Source organism: Sceloporus undulatus, chromosome 2 (assembly GCF_019175285.1).
Source record: "Sceloporus undulatus isolate JIND9_A2432 ecotype Alabama chromosome 2, SceUnd_v1.1, whole genome shotgun sequence".
Lineage (NCBI taxonomy): Eukaryota > Metazoa > Chordata > Lepidosauria > Squamata > Phrynosomatidae > Sceloporus > Sceloporus undulatus.
In genome coordinates, this window is record NC_056523.1 from 198940758 (window position 1) to 198963281 (window position 22524).

Consider the following 22524-nt stretch of genomic DNA (forward strand, 5'->3'; position numbering starts at 1 on the left):
ATTGTTCAATGGAGACACATTCAGCAAGTTGCCAAGCTGAAACATCAAGCAATGAACATACTTAGATGACTCTACCATGAAGTGAACCTAGGATTTAGGGACAACAAGCAGAAGTATGCAAGCAATTAGGCATTTTGACTAAGGACAAACCATTTCTATCACACACAGAATTTACACAGACTTCTCCTGTTCAAAGTTTTAATATATTATTCATTCTACAGACTTGTTTTACAGTCATCAAATACTCCAGACTCTAAGAAGTTAGTTTCCATACACACACACAAAAGGTATAAAACTTGTTTCCTGGCATTTGGAGGCTATCCTACTGGAAAATTTATTTTACTTCACATTACTTTTTGGGTGCATCTCCACTGTAGAAATAATGCAGTTTGATACCACTTTAACTGTCATGGTGCCATCCTACATAATCCTGGTATTTGTAGTTTTGTGAGGCACCTGCACTCTTTGCCAGGGAAGACCTTGTAAAACTACAAATCCCAGGACTGAATATAGCACTTAAAGTGTTTTCAAGCTGCATTATTTCTACAGTGTAGATACATCCTACAATTACTAATAAACAAACCAAAAAAAATCAAAGCAGTTACAGCCAATTTCCAGGATTCTGCATTACACACAGAACCCATTTTGATACTAATACAGTCCAAACAGGACAACAATAAACACAACAAATCTTAGAGGAGTGCCCTCCTCCCAAGAAAGAAATACAAAGCCTTACGTCAGATTTCGAGGACATGTTCTCTTCTATGTCGGAATCATTAGGGTCCACAATATCATCAAAAGGTGGTAACATATTTTTCTTCTTCTCCAGTGTCTCACTTTCCATTTTGACTCTCCCAATTTTAAAGTGAGATTTATCCTTTGTCTGTCTTTTGTCAGCAGTGGAACAAGTAAGTATCAGTGGGGGAGCATTAGAAAAACTTTTAAATAAAGCTTCTGAGCCACTTTTCTTCTTCTTTTTGGCTGCAAGATCCTCAGAATCCATACCAGGAGGCCTTTTTGTAGGGGCCTTCTTGTCTTGTTGCTGTCCACCTGTTATGCTAAGTATGTTATTTTCAGATTTTGGCTCCTTTGACATAGGTTTGGGTTCCTTGAAGGCCATCTTAGGAACAATTTTTTCATCCTTCAGTGGTTTGTTTTCTTTGGGTTTCTTAGAGGATTCTTTGGAAGATTTGATATGTTCCCTGGAAGGTTCTTTGAAGGCACTTTTATGTTCTTTAGAGTCTTTAGGTGGTTTCTCCTTGTGCTCCTTTGTTAATTTATGGGGTTTTGAAAAACTGTTACTACTGCTGCTGCTAGTGCTTACACTTTTACTTGGGTCCTGCAACAATGGAAATCACAAAGTTAACAGTCTAGTCTTTTATGTTTGAGGTACAGACATAAGACTTTGCAACCTCTCTTTACATTTGCCAAATTTTGTAAAAACCCACATTACTTGGATTAAAGAACAACCCAGAGAGTAAAGACTAACGGGTGAAGTCCACTGCAGAAATGAAGCAGTTTGACACCAACTGCTATGACTCTATCATTTGGAATCCCAGGATTTGAAGTTTAGTGAAAAATGAGAGTCTCTGACAGAACAGAATGAATACTTCACCAAACTGCAAATCCCAGGATTTCATAGGATAGAGTCATGGCAGTTAAAGTGGTGTCAAACTGCTTTAATTGTGCAGTGTGGCTGTACCCTAAAAATACAGTGAAAACATAATAAAGCTATACATGTATTTGTGAAGAGGTCACAAAAAGCATTTTTTCCCTAGTGAGATTACAAAGAATACAATTCATCAATGTGTTCTTAATAGAGATTTTTAGATGATAAGCTGTCTGCAAAGCAATGAATAACAGAGCATCTCAAGGTCAGCAGTCCCTAGATAGAAAGAAATGGTTAACATTTTGAGAGGACGTCTTACCATTTCCATCACTTTTATACATACATATCATTGTATGGGAAAACCTGAGCAGTGTAGTGGTTTCAGTCTGTCTGAGTGTTGGATTATGACTCTGGAAACCAGGGTTCGAATCCCCACCGAACCATAGAAACTCACTGAGTGACCTTGGGGAAGGCACTTTCTCTCAGCCTTAGAGAAAGGTAGGGCAAAGGCAAACCACCTCTGATCAAATCTTGCCAAGAAAACTCCACAATAGGTTTGCCTTAGTGTCAGAAACAACTTGAAGGCATACAACAACAACAATTGCATAAGGTCGTCCATTGCATTGACTTAAAAGAAGTATTTAGAAATGACACAAAACCAAAATAAAAGTATACCAAGAACATGGGATTACTGAAAGGATGTTACTTAAGTACCTGGAATAGTTAAGTATGATTCTGATTTCATTGCTGTATAAAAGAGAAGTACACAGCTTGCATAGAGGAGGCCTACAAAACTACATTATTTTGGATGTTTGAAAAACAGTCCCAGCTATATGCAAAGGAGACAGAACCATAAACCTACTACAAAGGCTCTTTTTCAAGATGCACAGCAATGACTCCCAGAAACCAATACAACTTGTCTGAGGCACTTTTCCAAGACACAGAGGTTTACTGGAAATAAAATTCTCCACATTTTCAGCAACCTCAGTCACTACTCAGACATGCATATATCCATGGATTTCTTTTATGATTGAAATTAGCATCTTCAGTAGTGATACCTAAAAAAATTATTATTTTATGGAATTGCATTGAAATCACTTAGAAACTAGTAACACAGTGATGTACAGGCTGCCCTTCCTAGAATATCACTTTAAAGTAGTATCTCATACTAGCTGCATTCAGACATTCAGACACAATACTAAATTATGGTGTCAGCATCACAAGAATGAACCTTAACGAACTTCAGAGATGGCCCAGCTCCCTGGTTAAAGGATTTCAAGAAGTATGGTTAGGAAATACCTTTGCTGGAGACCCTAAAAAGCTTCCGCCCATCATAGTAAACAACACTGAGCTAGAGGGATCAGTTCAATAGTTCTACTCAATGTAGCAGTCAATATTCAAGCACTATCTGATAGTTTATCTTGCAGGGGCCACACTGCATTAATTCTAATAATTAATTAATAATTTGTTCTATTTATATACCACTATTCCAAAGATCATAGCGGTGAACAGCAAGTAAGCTAATTAGCAAGTAAGCTAATTTGCCCCCAACAGTCTGGGTACTCATTTTAGCGACCTCCTCGGAAGGATGCAAGCCTGAGTCGAGCTTGGGCCCTTTTGCTGGTCTTGAACTCGCAACCATTGTTGGTTTCGAGTAAATTGGCTGCAGTACAGGCATTTAACCAATGAGCCACCTATTCTAACAAAATTTTAATTCTAACAAAATTTAATTTTTTAAAAAATGAGAAAACAAATCCCAACATTCATGAGCATTCATACAGAAGGAAAAGGGAGGGCAATCCAGGAAAAGCCAATCATTTGCTGCATCTAGTAACATGCTAGCACACATTAAAACATTAACCACACTTCTGTTGTGTACCTTCAAGTCATTTCTGACTTATGACAACCCTACGGTGAAGCTATCATGGGGTTTTCTTGGCAAGATTTGTTCAGAGTGGGTTTGCCTTTGCCCTCCTTTGAGGCGTAGTACATATGACTTACTCAAGTCACCCAGTGGGTTTCTATGGTTGGGTAGGCATTTGAAACCAGGTCTCCAGAGTTGTAGCCTAACATTAAAATCACTATACTGCACTGGCTCTCTTAACCATGCTTACCTGGAATTAATAACTTTATGTTGGAACCTATCCCTAGCTGAGCATGAAAAAGGTCCCTGCCTCAGGCTGACATTATAAAACAAACAGCATTCTGTTCAATCTTTTCCTTGTTGACTTGTCATTGTGAGCTCATGTTATAAATGTGGCATTTGTGTTTGGCTGACCAGTTCCACAGGGCAATTTGATTTAAATGAAAACAATAATAAAAATTGGGGGAGGGAGCAGATCTTGAGAAGTATAGTAATTCTATTGGCTTCTTAAGTACTGTACCTCATATTGTTTAATTACCCAAATTTACACCAAAACATTTGAAGCTGCATTGCTAGAAAACATCAATGGGAGTTTAATATATAAAATTTAACGAATTACTTCTCAAATTACTACTAGTGATTATAAATATATGATTTCCTTAATTTTTTTTTTTAAAAAAATATATACTTCTGGTCTTTCTTTTGGTACAGTACCTAAGGCATCATCATCATCCTCAAAATCTTGTGAATGGATTCAGAAAGCCTATTTAAATTACAGTAAGAAAAAAAGTCTGGTCTCAAGTAGTTTCACCATTTTGCTGGACAAAATCAGAAAAGGATAAACTGTATAAATGCACAATTCAGTTTCACATAATGGTGCACTATTCTGATTTTTTAAAAAGTTACAATATGAGACGCGTAAGCTCAACAAGTGTTAAGTTTAGGAAAAGGACAACATGAGAGCCATATGCAGACCATCTTTACCTCATAGCTGTGCCCATGTAAGCACCATGTAATGAGGTGATGAGGGTCTCATCTCCCATTCCAACCCCTCTGGCCAGTACAAGATGTTTCACTCTACAGTATATGAGTAGAAGGAAGGAATACAGAAAGTGTGGTATACAGGCAAAAGACAATGCTATTAAAGGCTATGACAGACAAAAAGCCAATGGGAACACTGCATTTTTCTTAAAGGGGATCTTTTCATTTTAATTATTTAAAAACCTGTCAATTCTCCCCAAATCATAAGCATAGTTTTTTTCTCACCATCTTCCAAATTATTAAAGATAAACCCAGCATAAATTAGTGTCAACCAAGTATATTTGAAACCACTGGAAAAGAATGCAAATCTTGCAACTCATGGCTAAATTATTGGCATTAATTCTGTAGTTCAGTGCTACTCAAAGTGGCGGTCCCTGGACTGGTGCCAATCCCTGAGCCATTGGCTGCCACTCCCTGGCAAGTTTATAGGAGAGAAAGAAATAATTGTACCCAATGGCCACAAATTTAGTGCCAATATCTGTCTCACTGGAAAACAATAATTGCTGGCACCACATATCAGACAGCTGAGAAGCACTGCTGAGGATAGCATATCACCCATATGTAAATATGGGTGAAATTAAAAGGCTTGAAAGGCAATCTAGCTTCATTTCATGAAATTGTTTTTGAGCAAATTGAGCAGATTATCTGCTGTAGAAAGCAACTACCATTTAGGTAAAACCATAGAAATTTTCCCAATAAGCAGGATAAGTGTATAGGATGTAATGTAATGTGGAACTGACTCTTGGTTTGTCTTCCTCAGTGAACCATGCATGAAGAACCAACAGTGGGGAACAGAGTTGTCACCAAGTTACAACAGAAGCACAAGATATTGCCCAAGATCCAAGGAAACCACTGTACACAAATGGGGATGATTTGCCATTTCCCCTTCCACTTGTAGCCAATTCTATATGATCATCAAGAAAATATACAGAATGGGATAAGACTGGATTCCCAACACGTGTAAAGGGTCCATTTTCATGTATGCTAGATATGGATAATGAGCACAATGCATCATAATTGTGTGAGATCCAAGAATTATTTCAAATGTTCCATTTCACATTACGCTGACTTTGCCATATAAAAATTAGCTAACTCCTTAGGAATTTATAAAACAGGTGAATCTATATTGTTATAAAGGTGTTTTTTTTATAAACTTTAAATGCAATTAACATCAAAAAGTTAACTAAGGCAAAACAATAACCACTAACAAGTGGTTACAGAAAACTATGTTTTGCCATATATTCTATTTTGCTGCATTGTATTTCAGTTCATTTCAGTTCTAGACTGAATCTATAAAGTTTAAAATACGATATACAACAAAATTACAAAATGCATATTCAGATGCACACAAAAACACAACTAGCTAGCATTATGAAACACAGATGCCCATAAGAAATATGTACTGCAAACACACACTCTGCCACTTGCTTGAGTCAACATTTAAAACTTCTCCTAGGTTGAGATCATTTTCAGAGGCTTTGTTGTATATTCTACCTTCAAAGATGTTTGACTGGTAGACTCACAAGGCAAGGTCTCTTCTGTGGGACCATCCTGATTATGGAATTCCATCAAGGAAGACAAGCCTAGTTCAATCACTGACTGCAATTAGGCAGGCAGAAGACACATTTTTATTCAGCCTGGCTTTTACTGGTTCTAAAGATTTTAACTTGTTTTTAATTTTGTTATTGTTGAATTGTTAATGCTGATACATAAAATGCATCTGAAGCTCCCTGTTAAGAGTTGAAAAGTAATATGACTGTTGTTTTAAACAAATAAATATGCAAAATTACTGCTATCTATCCACATTTCACATGGATTTAAAAATGACAGGAAAGTACTGTAGCTCTAAATTTATCCCACTACCTGAACTATCTTACTATGCAAATCCTCCACGTAGTAAATACCTGTAGTACATCATACAGAGAGGCTCATAAAATTGTGTATAGTTATAAATAAGTGGTGTAACAGGAGGTTTCCCAGAATATAACTAGGACAACTAGGAAAGAGCGACCTCACCATTTTATCTTATTTCTCTCAAACCAAAAGGATTTACTTGGGAATTTGTGGTTGACTAAGAAACAGTAACATTTATTTAAATGGCTATATCCCTAATTTCTGATGTTAATACCTTTACAATTAAAATACTTTCCAATGTAACATAAAACGTAAAAGCAGTACAGAGCAAATAAAAACACATTGAAGGGTTCCTTTTTAAGAGGAAGATCTCCATCAGCTTCTATAAGGTCTGTTACAAGATGTAAGAAGAGACTCCTTAGATGGAAATTCAAGAGCCCAAGTCCATTCACCAAAAAGACCTATTCCCAAAAAGACCTATTCCCTGGACATAGTTCAGGGATTATTTGGAAATTGGGGGGGGGGGGAGCTCTGAAAATGATCTCAATAGGTAGGCAGATCTGTACATAAGAAAACAGTCCTTAATTAGTCATAAACCACTCAGAGAATTAAAAGTCATCACCAACGCTTTGAATTATACCCAGGAACAAACTGGAGGCTCAGGCAACTCCTTCAGCAGGGGAGTCACATTCCATTATCACAGCTTTGCAGATGAAAGAACATAAACCATAATCACGTAAAGTGTAAAGCTATGTGGTAGATACAATTATATCAGAGACATTAACATTTTATATCTGCTAGACACTGCATAGAAGTAGTTATAAACCACACATTTTTAAAAAAACAAACAAGTGGAAAGAAACCCTAACTTTCATGGGTCATAAATCTATCTTTAAATGATGGTTACTCCACTGATTTAGGTATTGCTTTGAACTTGTTACTTCTTGGCTCATTGACCATGCAACATTCAGAACTGTCACTGAAGGCACACCCCCATATCTAATACCAGGGCATGTCTCACCTTTGGCCCATGAGATGATTTCTTCTTCACTTCAGAAAAAGACAAGGAATTACTGGAAAGATTGGGGAGGTGAAGACTTTGCCCTGAAGCAGCTGATGATCCATCTGACATTACCATGATCTATGGCAAAAGGGAATTTAAAATATTAGTAACATTTATAAAATAGCTAAGGCTATAAAGCAAGGGCTCTTGGGAAGTGGACACTTAAATACCATGAATAAATGGGCAACTCCAGTTTCTTCTGCTGGCTGTGTGCAACTGACAACATTAGTTTTATTGCCATCATTTTGCCTTCACAGTAAACTGAAAGGACAAACTGAAGCACTAACAAAACAATGCTGTTAGACACCCAGAAACATCTTAGGGATGTGAGGGGAAGGGGTGGGGATAATTTGAGGAAAATAACATAAAGGTTATTAATTTGTTTTAGCTTGATTTCCTCATACCTCACAGTGAGCAGTGCAGGACCAAGACAATTTTTTGTTTTTTGACTATCCTTCTTAGCCTTGTACCCCAGGAAGCTCCCATTTAAAACTAATCAATAATAGTATAAAATGACATGATGCTTTTCTATACTTCCCAGCAGAGATGGGATGCTAGGTAGGAGCCTGAAATCTTAATTTCCCCACCCGCAAGTGTCCTTTTGTTTCAAGCAACTGCAGTGAATCCTACCATGGAGTCATTTATTATCTGGCAGTTGAAGGCAAGCTATATCCTGAGGCATCTTCCCTTACCCGATTTCCTTTAACATAGTTTACAATACACAGTGAGGCAATCAAGATAAATGCTAGGGGCGCCTGATGTTAAAACCTCTACCCACCTCTCAGGTACACCTGCCATGACTGCTATAGTGGCAGGAATGCTTTGCATCAAGGAAGAAGCATTAAACCTGTGTTGGGGTAACAGCAGAAAACACAGACTCACAATCTGGATGCATTCCTGGATGGCTCAGGTTTTAGTGGTGTGCAGGAGAGTGTTTGCTATTGAGACCAATGCTCTTGTCCCTTGAGATGTCTGACCTGACCATAGGACTCCTTAGGATTAAGCTAGCATGCTCTATACAGAGCAACCTTCAAAAAGCTGGCCGAAGTGGAATGGGACTGTAGGGAGCTGCAGGCCAAAACATCTGGTGAATCAAAAGTTGCCCATCCCTGCCATAATGTTTGGTACAAGATATCATGGTTCTCAGAAGAAAGAAAGAGCTACAGTTCACTTGATTTCACAGCTCCTACTACAAACACTGAATAGGATTCATCAGGGCTTAAAAAGCAACTATGGCTGAGATTCAGTTAGCAGACAGGTGGAACAGAAGTTCACCTATCATTCCATCTACAGTAGTTGTGTAGGGTGTGTGTGTGTGGAGGCGACTTTTCTTCCCTGCTTTTTCCCAGATGAAAGTAATTCACAGCAGATGGGGTCTCCCCAGTGGAGCTCCACACCCCCAGCCACCAATTTGGCTGTGTGTGGGGCATCTATGCATGGTCTCGTTATTTTTATGCAACTGGGGAAGAAACAGCAGCATCCATTCCCAGGGTAAGGTTTCCCTGAGGGCATCTTGAACATGCCCAGGCACAACCTTGCAGCCTGCATGAAAGTAATCACAGCCATAGAAGTATGAGATTGATGTGGGTATGCAATGGGCCCCCACACACACCCTGCCCCACTACCACAACCATCCAAAAAGAACCTGAACTTTTAAGAGCTACCATTACAGCTGTTGTTCAGTGCTGGCATCCTCACTCTTATTCAAAACACTACTTTCCCTGTACTCTTTCTCCTATGGAAAGGGAATGGGGGGAAACGGTGGTGGTGAAGACTTTTTATTTTGGCATGCAAGGACAATGACAGTGGGCACTACCACTTCACTTTTTCAGTCTTCCCCCTTGTTCTCTTTCCATGGCATGGACAAGAAAGGGGAGGCAGTTCCCAGTGATTGTGACTGACTGTGAGCTCAGAAGCCTGTCCATCCCCAATTTGGCTAATCTGAGTGCTTGCCTGCTCCCTCTCTTCTAAGGTCTCCTCAGTGCTGCACAAAATCCAGTGTTTGATATACAGACAGCTGCTATAGTACTAGTGACTATTAACCCATAGACTTTGGGACTGATGACAAGTTGTGATTCTAGCCTCAAATCAAGAGCTTTCTCTTTGATTCCAGTTAGTGGGCCACTCAGCCCACTAACATGCAGAACAGTCTTTTCAACAAAGAGCAGATTACTTGCTTGACCTTACTGTTATGCTGACCAGGAAAGTTTCAGCACCTGAACCATTCCTAGAAGGGTATTTAACACCTAGCACTGTTGGGATTAGGCCAAGCCTAGTTAATATATATATGAGCTCAATCTATACATGAAACTGACATTCCAGATAGTACTTCTATTATGTCTACAATGTTAGACAGAAGCAAATAGGTTTTTAATATCCAAATTTGTTTAAATTTTGCACTTTGTTTAAATTAAATACACTAATTATTAATTTTAAAAGCTGAACATTAGTTTACATGGTTACTTTTGCTGTAGAGAACTTCCTCTCTATCTATCTATCTATCTATCTATCTATCTATCTATCTACCTACCTACCTATCTATCAAAGCACAAACAAAGCGTACTCTACTGGGGGCAGGAAATCCTATATCTTGCCACAACCACAGCAAGCAATAAAGTGTGAAGAAGTCTTTCAAAGCCTTTGTTTCTTGGGAAAACCACAAGATGGAACATGTATTGGTTATAAATACTGAATAAAGTTAACAAGCATTAAAATGTTTTTGGTCTTGAGTCTGAGACAGAAGGCATCCCTAATATTGACTTTATTGAGCAGAGTCAGTTTCTTAAGCCTCTTTTGCAACTACAGTATAAACAACAAACTAAAGAAGTGGAGTTGGGTGCTGATGTGGCAAGGAAGACTGACTACGTATCTGTGATTATTAATGCAGGGAAGACAGTGCAGGTATTTTTGTATTCATCCACCTGAAGTAAAAAACAACAACGATTCAAAGGTCCTGTGACACAGGAGCATGCCTTTGTCTCTATCTTTTTTCTTTCACTTATAGAGCTATGAAAACATCCATGTATAGTGATGGCAATAATAGTAGCAGCTGCTATTTCTCTTTTGTTATGTTTTTTTGCAGCCAGAGAAGTAGCCCAGAAAAGTAAAAATCAATTACTAATGAAAGAAACACAGAAAACAAAGGGTATGCTTTAAGTGTCACTTGAGAAAATGGCCTTAGTTATGTATCAGGTATCTAGCTACACATCTGACAAGCAAAGATCAGGGACAGGAAAAAGCAATTTGACCTTAAGCAAACTGGTAGCAGCAGCTCTGTAATTACCTTTTCACTGGTGCAGGACAGAGATACTCTAGGGAAAATATTAACCATGTACAACTTCTCTGATACTACTACCTTGATGGGGAGAGTTCTTATCCGTTTTGCATCAGAAACATTCTTAAGGCCGTTGTTAACAAGTATAAAGCTTTTTTCTCCCAGTAAATATTGGTCTTTTGTCTGTTATGCTTGAATGCTCATATAAAGATGATTGAAGGACTAAACATAGACAGGAAGACTGAACACAGTTTAGAAAAAGGAATGCCACTGTATTTAAACCACACAGTTCACTTTCTTTGTAGTACCAAACACTGGTTTGCCGAATAACTTCTTTTTTTTTATTTCACACAGCTGAATGGTTCTTAGGATCGTTTACCAAAAAAAAAAAGTTAAAAGAGAAGAAGAAGAAGAAAAATAACAACCCATAAGATCAATTAAGGCCCATGATAGCAAGCCAGCTGTAACAAAAACACAGAAAGTGACTTGCATCCAAAAGTTTACAAGGAAATTATGTGGGTCTCCCTGGGGAGAGAATTCTACAAATGGAGCACTAGTCCTAAAAATGTTCCTTCCCCTATTCCCCAAATCAGAAGGCAAAGTTGGACAAGAATCTCCAATTGATGTCCCCATATTATGGGCAAGGATGATTTGGAAACAGACGTTCCTTTGGGTGTCTAGGACACACAGGGTCTGATAAGGTAACCATCAACACTTCAGATTAACTAGGAACTAATGCAGTTCTTTAAGCATTTGTGTAACATGCTTCCCACAATCAGACCAAGTTAATAAATCAGCAAATGTTTATGGACAGTCATCAGAAAAATAACCTGTGTATAACCAGAGCCTGGAAAAGTTACTGTTTTGGACTTTACTTCCCAGGCAGCATGTTAATTGTAATCCCCAAAAGGTAATGCTCTATACATAATGATTACAGTAATCAGAGCAAGGATATCTGTGGCCAAATGTTTCTGTCTAGGAAGGCTTGACAGCTTCAGTTGATACGAGGAGGATATTTGGCTTCTCATGACAGAGCTGGATTGTAGGGGCATCCCTAGACTGCAAATTTGATTTTTCATAGGAGTGCAGTCTTATCTAAGACTAGGGGGAAACTACCTCCTTTGTTAAAAAAAGTCTTCTCATGTTTTTTTCAAAATTACTGCCATGCTAATGTTTCCCCCTTAAGTAATAAAAACAACAGTTAGTTCTATACTGGTTCCAATTCAGTCCTCAAAATGAATCTCAGGATTAAGAAAGGAATCGTGTAGCTATAGTTTGATACCTTCCCTGCAGTCTGTCTACATCATTTGATACAACAACTTCATCTCTGATACAACTGCTTTATTTTAAAATTTTATGTTATTTTATATTTTATTTATTAGCATGTATGAAACCATCAGGAAAACTTCATTAGGCCACGGAGCACAGTTCTGTCTATTCCAGGACCTCTTACAGCCCACCAAAATTGGGGAGCTGTGTGTGAAGAGAGAACCAGGATTCTAAGTGACACGAAATTCACTACCCATTAAAAAATACTAGCAGAAAAAGTATCCTTCAGTAACCAATGACAGGCACTCTTTCTTGTTTTTAGAGAATAAATATTTTCCAGGAGTGCCAGTTTCCAGAGGTGGGGGTGGCAGCCTCTGTAGCATGTTGTTGTTGGGGCTGTAAGAATGGTCTAAGAGCACACGAAGCCCACTCCGCTCATACACAATGCACTTAAATTATGGGGCTTACAGAACTTTTACCACCACCACCCCACACACGAATGTAAGTCTTTTACAATAATAGGAATGCTTTTCTGGAGGTGGTAGTAGGGCAAATCAAACCTGATCACACCTAGATGTGCCAGTATCACACAGCAAAGACATCATATATTTATTTGTTTTAAACATTCAGATAAAACTTACTCCTCCTGCTTTCAGCAACTTTCTTCTGAACTCTTCCGTTGGGTTATTGAAAGTAAGCTTTTCACAACGAAGATGGTTTACAGGTGGGTGGCCTTCCAGATGCAGGAACAGGTCATAATCAAACCGGACCTTTTTCGGTTCTTCCTGAGGATTGGGAAACAGTCACATATCAAGGGAAGATGATACCATGTGTACATTTTGCCAAGTTGGTACTTGTCAGCTCCATTGTTCCAATAATACTTCACAGTGCCAGCTATGATGAACTAAGCTTTGAATTATTTCAGTCTCTATATATTCTAGATATTATTGATTTTTCCTGTATCTATTAGCATCAGCCAAGACCTCTTAACTAATAATGACATTGATGCACATGTCTAGTGCTAGTATTACTTATTGAGAATTTTACTATCCTCTATGAGTCCTTCGCTTAGAATGAAGACCGATTTAAGATTTTAAAAAATGTTTTATAAACTAAGGGCTGTTGAAATAAGACTGGCGGAAGGGGCAGCTTGAAGCCGAAGGCAGACTGGGGCTGGAGCAACTGCACACCATGACCTCAATCCAACTTGAAGCCACCCCCCCCCCCAAAAAAAAGTGGCAAAGAGCTGCTCCTTTTTTGGGCAGCAAAATGCCAGCTTTGCACCCGCACTGCAACTGGAAGCTGGCTTCATGATGGCTGGGTGGTTTCCAGGCAGCTTGGGAGTGTGTGGCATGTAACGTTGTGCTCCCAAGCCACCCAGAAGGCGGGTTAACTTGCCGGTCTAAGAGGACTCTACATTGTAGGAGGTCATTGATTCCATTTTAGAAACAAGTCCTTATCACACTACACTGTTATAGCACTATATTTCATTAACTGCCACTGCAATATCCTATGGCATTCTGGGCTTTGTAGTTTAGTGAGACCCAGGAGCTCTTTGGCTGAGATGTCTAAATGCCCTTCCCTAAATTGCAAATCTTTGGATTCCATAGGATGGTGCCATGGCAGTTAAAGTGGAATGTAGTGCTATAACACTGCACTGTGATTAAGACACAAAAACCAAGATGGAAAAGCAAGACTTGCCCAAGATTATATGACAAATTCATGAATATGCTGAGACAGAAATCCAAGTCTTGGTCTAGCATCAGTGGGGTCACTAGGGGGGTGAGGAGAGGATGGACCACACCAGGTGAGGGTGACAACATTGCTCCTCAAACACTTAGCTTTGGGCAGAAACAGGCTGTGGCATTCTCCTGCTTCCCTTTAACATGCTTTAAGAGATGGTGGGAGTGGTGGGAGTGGGGTGAAGCTCAGTGAGAAGGAAAAAGAAAAGGCCCTAGAATTTTTTTAAATTAAAATTTCAAACTTCAAACTTTTAATTTTTAAAAAAAATTATTTTAGAAAAGTTTTATTCTTTTTAAATTTTGTTTGAAAACATCACATTTTAACAAATCTTCACTATGTATGTGCAAATACATTTAGGCTGTGCGTATGATGTTGTAATTTGACGGTATAATTTTAATTTTGCTAGTTGTTTATGTCACAACTATTAACATTACACTCAGTGGTATATGGGAGTTATGATTTACGAGTAACATTAGTGCAAAAAACATGTGAAATGGGAGGAGGTCAATGGGAGGTTAACACCATGAGTTATCGCACCGGGTGACACCAAATCTAGTGACGCCACTGTCTAGCATTAATGACAGGAGCCTAAGAGCCTGATATTGGTGTGCAGAACAATCCTAAACCTATTTACACAGAAACTCAAACTGCATTGAATGGAATCATGAACAGAATTGCAGGCTTGATTAAAATACATGCAATCCCCTGACACTGAAGAGACTTAGCAAGTAGATGCATGTGCTGATTAGTGTGTGTTCAGGGTATATCTGGATAAAACCCTCAACTAATATTTCCTTCTATGTCACTGAAAAACAACACAGCAACAGCCATCTCCTGAGACTATTCTAAACAAATGGCAAAAACTACTACCCAAGACACACTACTATTGCTCACTGCCATAGTGCTTAAGCAAAGATAGTTAAAGCATTTAATAGAAACATTAAATTTATAGCAAAATTCCTAAATTCCTCTAGCAAAAAAATAAAATAAAAACAAAACAAAACAAACAAAGCTAAGCACATTCACATAATCATGATGCAATCTACTGTACCAGGAAACAGGGTCAAATTACTGTCCTGTTATAAACACATAACATTTCTTAAAAGAGCAGAACAGACTGATGGCTGTACGAAAAATACATTTTGAAACAGCACAGAGCTTTTCTTGACTGTCTGTACCCTAGATTTGTGCAACCTGGGCTGTCAAGAAATGGAGGGTTTGAAAGGTGCAATTTTACTAAAATCCTAATTTTCCAAATGAAATTAGCATGCACACATCTCCATGTGTAAATTGACGTCTGCTTCAGTGTTAACAACATAAATGATACTTGAATCTTCTTCCCATCTGCATCAACTCTCAAAAATATTATTAGTGGGAAGAGTAAAATGAAATACTGACAATATTATTAGCAGGAGGCATGAAATGAAACACAGAATGTCTGAGGACAGATTCAAAGCAACAGAGGAGTAAGTCTACAAAATGTCTTGCTCACTCTTAAAATGAAGTTGCATCTGATGATAGAACAGCTAACCCAAGCAGCATCTGTAGCTTTTAACTAATAGCAGGGTAGCCAGTAACATGCTAGCTGAAGGTGATGCTAGAAAAGGAACAAAATTTCATGCTTCTATAGAAGCAGTACAGATTTGGATTTCTTTGGTAAAAAGTAATTCTTCCTATTCTATCAAAAGCCAAGATTCCATTCTCTAGAACAAACATAGTGTGTAGAAGCTCAGTGATTAAGAAACGGTGTGCATTACATGCGTATAAATGCAATTCTGTGTTACAAAACAATTCTGATATATTTGCTAATAGTCAATTATTTTTAGTTTTTTGTGGGGTTTTCGGGCTATGTGGCCATGGATGCCGGCAACGAAAGCCTTCAACTTCACAGTCAATTATTTGTTAGCTACATGCAACTGCTGGAGATTAGGTTTTGATTTCCATTGCACTGAATGCTATAGTAAGCATAACAATAATACGGTGAATAAAGAGAGAATGCACAAAACATATTTTTAACCACATAACTGATTCACAAATAACTTTCCTTAATTTTCACTGGATGGTATAATTCAAGCAAAAAAGTACTCTCCCACTCCCCAGGAGCTACTGCATAGAGTGACATACAGTCTAGCCTTCCAAAGTGCAGTATACTTCTTTCCACATTCTTAAATTCCATAAAACACATGCAACTTTTTGACAAAGCACTTTCCAACCAATATTCTTTAAATACCACCTGGTCTTACTGGACCTGTTCCCTTGATCTACCATCTTCTGTTTCTGGCCTCATAAATAAAGCCATTACTTATTCAAGTGAAATTGAATATCACACAAATAAAGGGCAGCTTGTACCATGGAGCTTCTCTTTCTCCCCCTCCTCCTGCAGCTCACTGTACCTCCATATGGTTGGGGAGACCTTTAGAACTTTGTTCTCATTGAGAAATTTCCCTGCTCTTACAGGAGCCCAATACAATGGTTTTCACGGTGTTCTTGTGATCTCCCCTATCCCTCCAGATAAAGTATTTTAGCAGGTTGAGTCTTCCTTATCCAAAGTGATTGCGATTAGAATGGATGTCAGCTTTTTTTGGACTTTGGAATATTTGCATATACATGAATTATCTTGGAGATGGGCTCTAAGTGTAAACATGAAATTCATTTATGTTTCATATGTGCCTTATACACATAGCCTCAAGCCAATTTTATGCATAATATTTTTAATAATAGTGTCCATGAAACAAAGTTTGTGTACACTGAACCATCGGAAAGCAAAGGTGTCATTATCTCATTCATACATATGGACAACTTTGGATTATTTTGGATTTTGGAATTCTGCATAAGGGAAACTCAACCTATTGCAAGAGGGAGTATGAGAAAAAAAATACACAAGCTTCCCTCCTGCTCTCACAGGCTTAAATCCTGTTAGTTATATTGATTGGAGTACACCCATTCATTGAATTAACAAAAAGAAGCCACAATGTGGGATTTCAACAAATATATTATATATTGTAATGCATATAAGTATTCTAATTCTATTTTGAATAGTGATTCAAACTGTAGATCTCCTAACTAACAGGATAATTACAACATCCATACTTTACATTTTCCAAATATTTTAAAAGTGAGAATGAACAAATTAAGAGAAGTCCTACACAAGTAAAGACCAGACACAATGGGAATCAGACACCCTAACTTGGCTGTATGCTTAGGCATATACAAGCACTGCAGAAGTAGACATTTTGCCTTGTCAAATAACAATCAAGTACCCTCAAAATTAATATAGGACAACTATAACAATAAAAAAAACCTGTAGTTTAAAATGAGTTAGTTAACTGTTGTCATGAAATTGGTATTTTCCCCTCAAATCATAATTTAGAGAGAAGTGTTATAACACAGTGTTCAAGACGATTCCCCTTACTAACTACTTCCTTTTTAAATGAACATTTTAATATTTCTTAAACTGTACAGCGCACCCGCATTATAGGCGGGCGTGCCATACGCGGCTTCAAGCATATGCTGGAAGCCATGGTGGAAAAACTCCTCTCATGTCCCAGAAGAAGTAATGGGGCATGTGCCTGTGGCGTGTGCCCCGCTGCACACCTCGGGCATGAGCCCCATTACTTCTAATGGGGCTTAAACATACGCATTTTTCCTTTATGCCGGGGGGGGGGGGTCCGGAATGAATCCCTGCGTAAGGGAAGGGCGCTCTGTATTTTATCACTCCAGTAGAGTGCAAGATAGTACATTTAGTAGATAGTATATTGAAAGATAGTGCACCCTTAATCACAGATTCTGCATCTATGGATTCTACTATCCACAGCTTGAAAATATTTTTGAAAACAAATCCAAAAGGAAAACCTTGGGGACATCATTTTATATGATGGACTTGAGCATTTTAGTAACCGGGGTGGTGGTGGTGTCCTGGAACCAACCCCAGTGAATAACAAGGGCCCACTGTATTTGTGATAATATCCAGTTTCTAGATGGGGTACCCTAATAGGGAAATTAAGGCATTGAGCTATTGGACAACATTTCACTTTGCACAAGGGAACCTTCATCACCTCTGCCCTTCATCACCAGCAATTCTTCAGGACAGTTTTGTTGGGGGCAGGGTAGTGCACATAAGGTAGAAAGGAAGCCCACCTTACTAGCAGATGCAGTTCTGTCAGTTATCTGATAACAACTCAGTTAAACTCACTGCATCTCTACAACAAACCTTAGCTCTAATAAAGATGGCTTATCAAGGTATAACAGCATCTGAATTTTACTGCAAAAAGAGAAAAATATAATAACTATGCAAGTATGTCTGGAGAAATGGAAAGAACAGAGTTACACACCTTGTTCTTGAAGTAAACCTCTATCGGCAATATGAAACCAGCATACCCAGATTCCTCAACTTTGTACGGTGGATCTTTGCACACTGGAAGGGAAAGAAAAGAAAGATGGTGATTACTTCATAAAGAAAAGCCAAACTACTACCCAAGACACACTTTAGTGAACTTTTTTTCATTAAGCAAATACTCTGATTCAACTATTTCTTACAGATCATATAAAGTTAACACAGCATATGTTTTTAGTTTTTGTTGATTGAATTAAGACAAGCACATGCTAAATTGGATTTTCCCTTATTTGGTTTAGTAGTGAACATTTTTCCATATATTTTTTTCTGATTCAAATTTTCCCAAAAATCCTAGCTTCAGAAGGCTAGTAGCCACAGCATGGTACATATAATCGTATCTAAAGAAAAGAGAGAGGAGTATATGAAATGGAAAAACTGTACACTCATATTTTTCTTGTTTCTTTACCCTTCCCCACATTATGCTGAAGCAGAAATCCCTTTTTAAGGGCATTTTTCTAAATGAATGACAGGTCAAAAATGTTTCATATATTTATGAGTAAATGTCCTCTAATGATTGCCTGCATTTTTCAAATAAGGCACGCAAAAACAATGCATAATATATAATTTATATTGTATACATCATGAATAATACATTATGTTCAGCAATATATGTCAATAAAATTAACACATTGCTTACACCTGTGCAGTAGTTTAAAACTCAGTTCAATTCACAGAGCTGCTCTTGGCTCAAAGCTGCATTCATTTATTCATTTATCACATCAGTTGTACAAACAACTTGCAAATTTGAAGAGGCTTATAAATGAAGTGCTATAAATACACACTCAATTATGTAGGTGAAACATGGCATTGTAATACTGTAATATTCAATATTCCCTCACAGCTTGAAAACAGAAACCTGAAGCACAGCATTATGACAGAAAGTTGATTAAAATGTACTTAGACGTAGATTCAAATGTTACAAGGACACATTATGTAGAGAGATCTTGTAGCACCTTTGAGATTAACTGAAATAGAGAAGTTGGCAGCATGAATTTTCGTAGACTTCCGTTTACTTCCTCAGATTCCTCTCTCACATACACATTTACATTTATGACACTTTACTTTGACAACTCTGGTCAGGAAAGAGGCAAATTTTTTAATGACACAAACAAAGTTGTGACAAAAGGGCAAGGTGGAATGGCTCCCAGCAGCTCAGAACAAATGCAATGGGTTAGTCTTTTACCTTTCTGTTTTGTGTGTGGGCTTCCAGGAAACACCTGGTTGACCATTGTTAAAACAAGAGCTTTGAAAATTGCTTTATTTTAATGATTCCCTGAATCCCAAGCCAGCACCACTAGGCCATGCTGTCTGGAAAATTCTGAGGGTTGTAGTCTAAACAAATTACTTTCCCAACCTCTAGTTAAAACTGATGGTGGTCTAAATGGACCCTGATCTGGCCAAGATTGTCTTTCTACTGGCAATTTAATAAAGAACATTATGGAAACAGGAGAGCGAATCAGCTTTTCAGGGGCAGTCTATGCATCTACAAATAAACAACAACAACTTAATATTACAACAGCATTAAAGTCCACTGTAACAAAACAAAACTTACTACGCTCATGCTCAGATCTATTAGAACAGATCCCATAGGTATTATGCTAAATCAAACTAGAATTTTGAAAAATTACTTTTTCAGGACTACTAATCCCAGATCAACTGGGATGGCCCCTTGTGGTCTCTTCCAACTCTATGAGTCTGAAGATTATCGCACCGGGGTTAAAACGTTCCCCGGTGCATTCTAATATGCACGCGCAGAGGAGTGAAGGAGTGTGATGGGAACCAGATGGGGCCCAGAACGCTAGTTTACTGCACACAGGAACGCCGCCACTGATCGTTCCCATCACATTCCCATCAAGTTCCAGGGGATGCCATTTATGGGAACGCTTTAAAACAGTTCCCAGAAATGGCGTCCCCTGGAACTCAATGGGAACGCAATGGGAACGCCCGGCGGCGTCGTTCCGCTGTGCGGTAAAATAGCGTTCTGGGCCCCATCGGGTTCCCATCACGCTCCATGCGCGCCCCCGCATGTGTACGTTAGAACGCATCAGGGAACGTTTTAACCCCGGTGTGATAATCTTCTTTTTGAAACCCAGTGGGTGACCTTGGGCAAGTCACATGCTCTTAACCTCAGGGGAAGGTAATGGCAAACCTCCTCTGAACAAATCTTGCCAAAACAGGTTTACCTTGGGCTCTCGATAAGTTGGAAATGATTTGAAGGCACACAACACGCTCCCAAAATCCTCCAGCCAACATGGCCAGCAACTGGTAGGGGACAAACACGTTTCCAAATTCTGGACCAATGAAAAATCTATACAACAGTTCTTTTCACAGTGGTTCATCAGTTGCCTATGGAAAGTCCATGAGCAGAAGGCAAAGGGCTTCTGTTGTTATCCCACAGCTACTAACAGTTCAGTTCACTAGGTTGCACATAGACCAAAACTACATTCATTTATCACATCGGTTCTACAAACAACTTGCAAATTTGAAGAAGTTTCTAAATGAAGTGCTATAAATACACATTCAAGTATGTAGTGAAACTTGGCATTGTAATATTGTAATATTCAATATACTATCATAGCTTGGAGATTCCGTAAAACCAGGAGGACTACTAGCTGTTGGATAGTCTTTCATCTTTCATGAATTTTCAATTCCATTTTAAAGCCAGTTAAGGTAGTGGTCATTGCTCCTCCTCATAATGGCAAATTCTGTCAGATAGTGTGGAATGTGAGCATCTATTCTTTTTTCTGGGCACAGAAACTTCTGTTAATTAGCTTCATTGCATGTGCTAGTATAAGGAAGGTAAAGAAAATGTGAGAACCTTTTCAGTACCATAAATATTAGGAGTAAGGAACTTCTGAGATAAAAATCTCAATACCAGCAGCAGTTGTCTGTATGTACCAGGCGTCTACATGTTCATAAGAGAAAACTTTCATATGCACTTGAGATAACACGGCACAGCAGTTTAGAATATTTGCATTTTGCAGTAACACATGATTCCACTAGCTAAATCTCTGAACATGTCAAAAGAAAATATTCAGTGGGATCGCACTAAAAGGCTGTAGTATGGTGTGCTACCAAAAATGATATTCACTGCCATTCATCCTTCCCTCCCCTTGTTTTACACTTGCAATGTTTTCCTCAGTTTATACCACACTGATTACATCCAAAGTGACAAATCAGCTGTCCGTGGAACAGATCAAGCCCCCAAGTGAATGCAACTATTCCATGTAAGTGATGATGTCTATCCATAGTGATACAGAAAGGAAGTAAAAGAGCTATTACATTGACAAAGATAAACACAAATTACACTTTCAGCATCATGTTACTCTTTCAGCTACTATATATAAAGTCCAAGCTACTGTTATGTGTCTTCACTTCAACCCTCACTTATGGCAACACTACAAATTGGGTTTTCTTGGCACGACTTATTCAGAGGAAGCTTGCCACTGCCTTCTTTTTGGGGTATGAATGACTGAGTGGATGATTCAGACCCTAGTCTCCTGTAGTCCAACACTCACATCACTATACAACGCTAGCCTTAAAAAAAGACACAAGTGTGATCTATTAAAAACAAACAAACAAACAAACCACCCTTTATTTTTCCTTACTCTACTCTATTGAGCACTCTACTCTACTGAGTATGTACAGTCCTTACCCCCTGGGCTTTTTACCCCAGTGATGTATTCAAGTCTTTTACGCCAAGTTTCAAGTCAAGTCTCAAGTCTAGGACCCAACTTTAACAGAAAAAAGGGAGGTGGAACACATTACTTGAAGGGGAACAGTAAACATATTTGGCAATGGGCTTGAAGTTGGGCTTGAGATCTGCTAGGCAGCCTTTTCCTGCTGCACACTGGATGAGCCTTCTAAAGATTTCAAAAGCATTTCAAAAGCTTCCCATTCAAGGTCTTGCTTGCTGTTCAAAAGTGAGTAATGCCAGCAACTCTAAAAACTCACTAAAAATATACAAGTCACCAATCAAGTAAGTGCATCATTTATTGCCAAGGCAATTCCAAGTCAACTTGTGTCCGGGTCAATCAATATGAGTCTACATCACAGCATTTCCTAAGTAGTGTATCTGTACCTAAGTCTGATTTCCCATGCCTGCTCATTGCTTCTTCTTGTGTGCATATGGTGCAGTTTGGGCTATATAACAACAAAAGCTTACTTATAAACAACAACATATGTAGTGACTTGGTTTTAATCTGGTTTTGTCTCAGTTGCATTTCTTTTTATTTGAATTTTAGTAAATTTAGCAAACAAACAACACTCACTTCCAAATGTGAAAAATAGTAGCAGTTCTCAGATTTTGACCCTCAAGATGTTATGGATGCCAGTTCCCAGAAGCCCCAGTGACCTTAGCCGATGGTCAAGTAATCTAGGACCTAAAGGCTAAAATACATAGAATCATAGAATC

The 22524-nt window shown here is 38.4% G+C and overlaps 1 protein-coding gene across 4 annotated transcripts in view; it reads right to left on the reverse strand.

Annotated features, from left to right (window-relative positions):
* Window positions 1–22524, reverse strand: part of MLLT3 (MLLT3 super elongation complex subunit) — a 150797-nt gene that overhangs the window by 43258 nt on the left and 85015 nt on the right. For 3 of the 4 annotated variants that reach the window (XM_042453412.1, XM_042453410.1, XM_042453413.1), the window contains 4 exons: window positions 18049–18131; window positions 12616–12759; window positions 7390–7509; window positions 737–1339 (listed from right to left, as the gene is read on the reverse strand). In XM_042453412.1, the coding sequence (XP_042309346.1) occupies window positions 737–1339; window positions 7390–7509; window positions 12616–12759; window positions 18049–18131 (950 nt within the window). The remainder of the gene's footprint in view (window positions 1–736; window positions 1340–7389; window positions 7510–12615; window positions 12760–18048; window positions 18132–22524) is intronic. The other variant, XM_042453411.1, reaches the window with a different exon arrangement.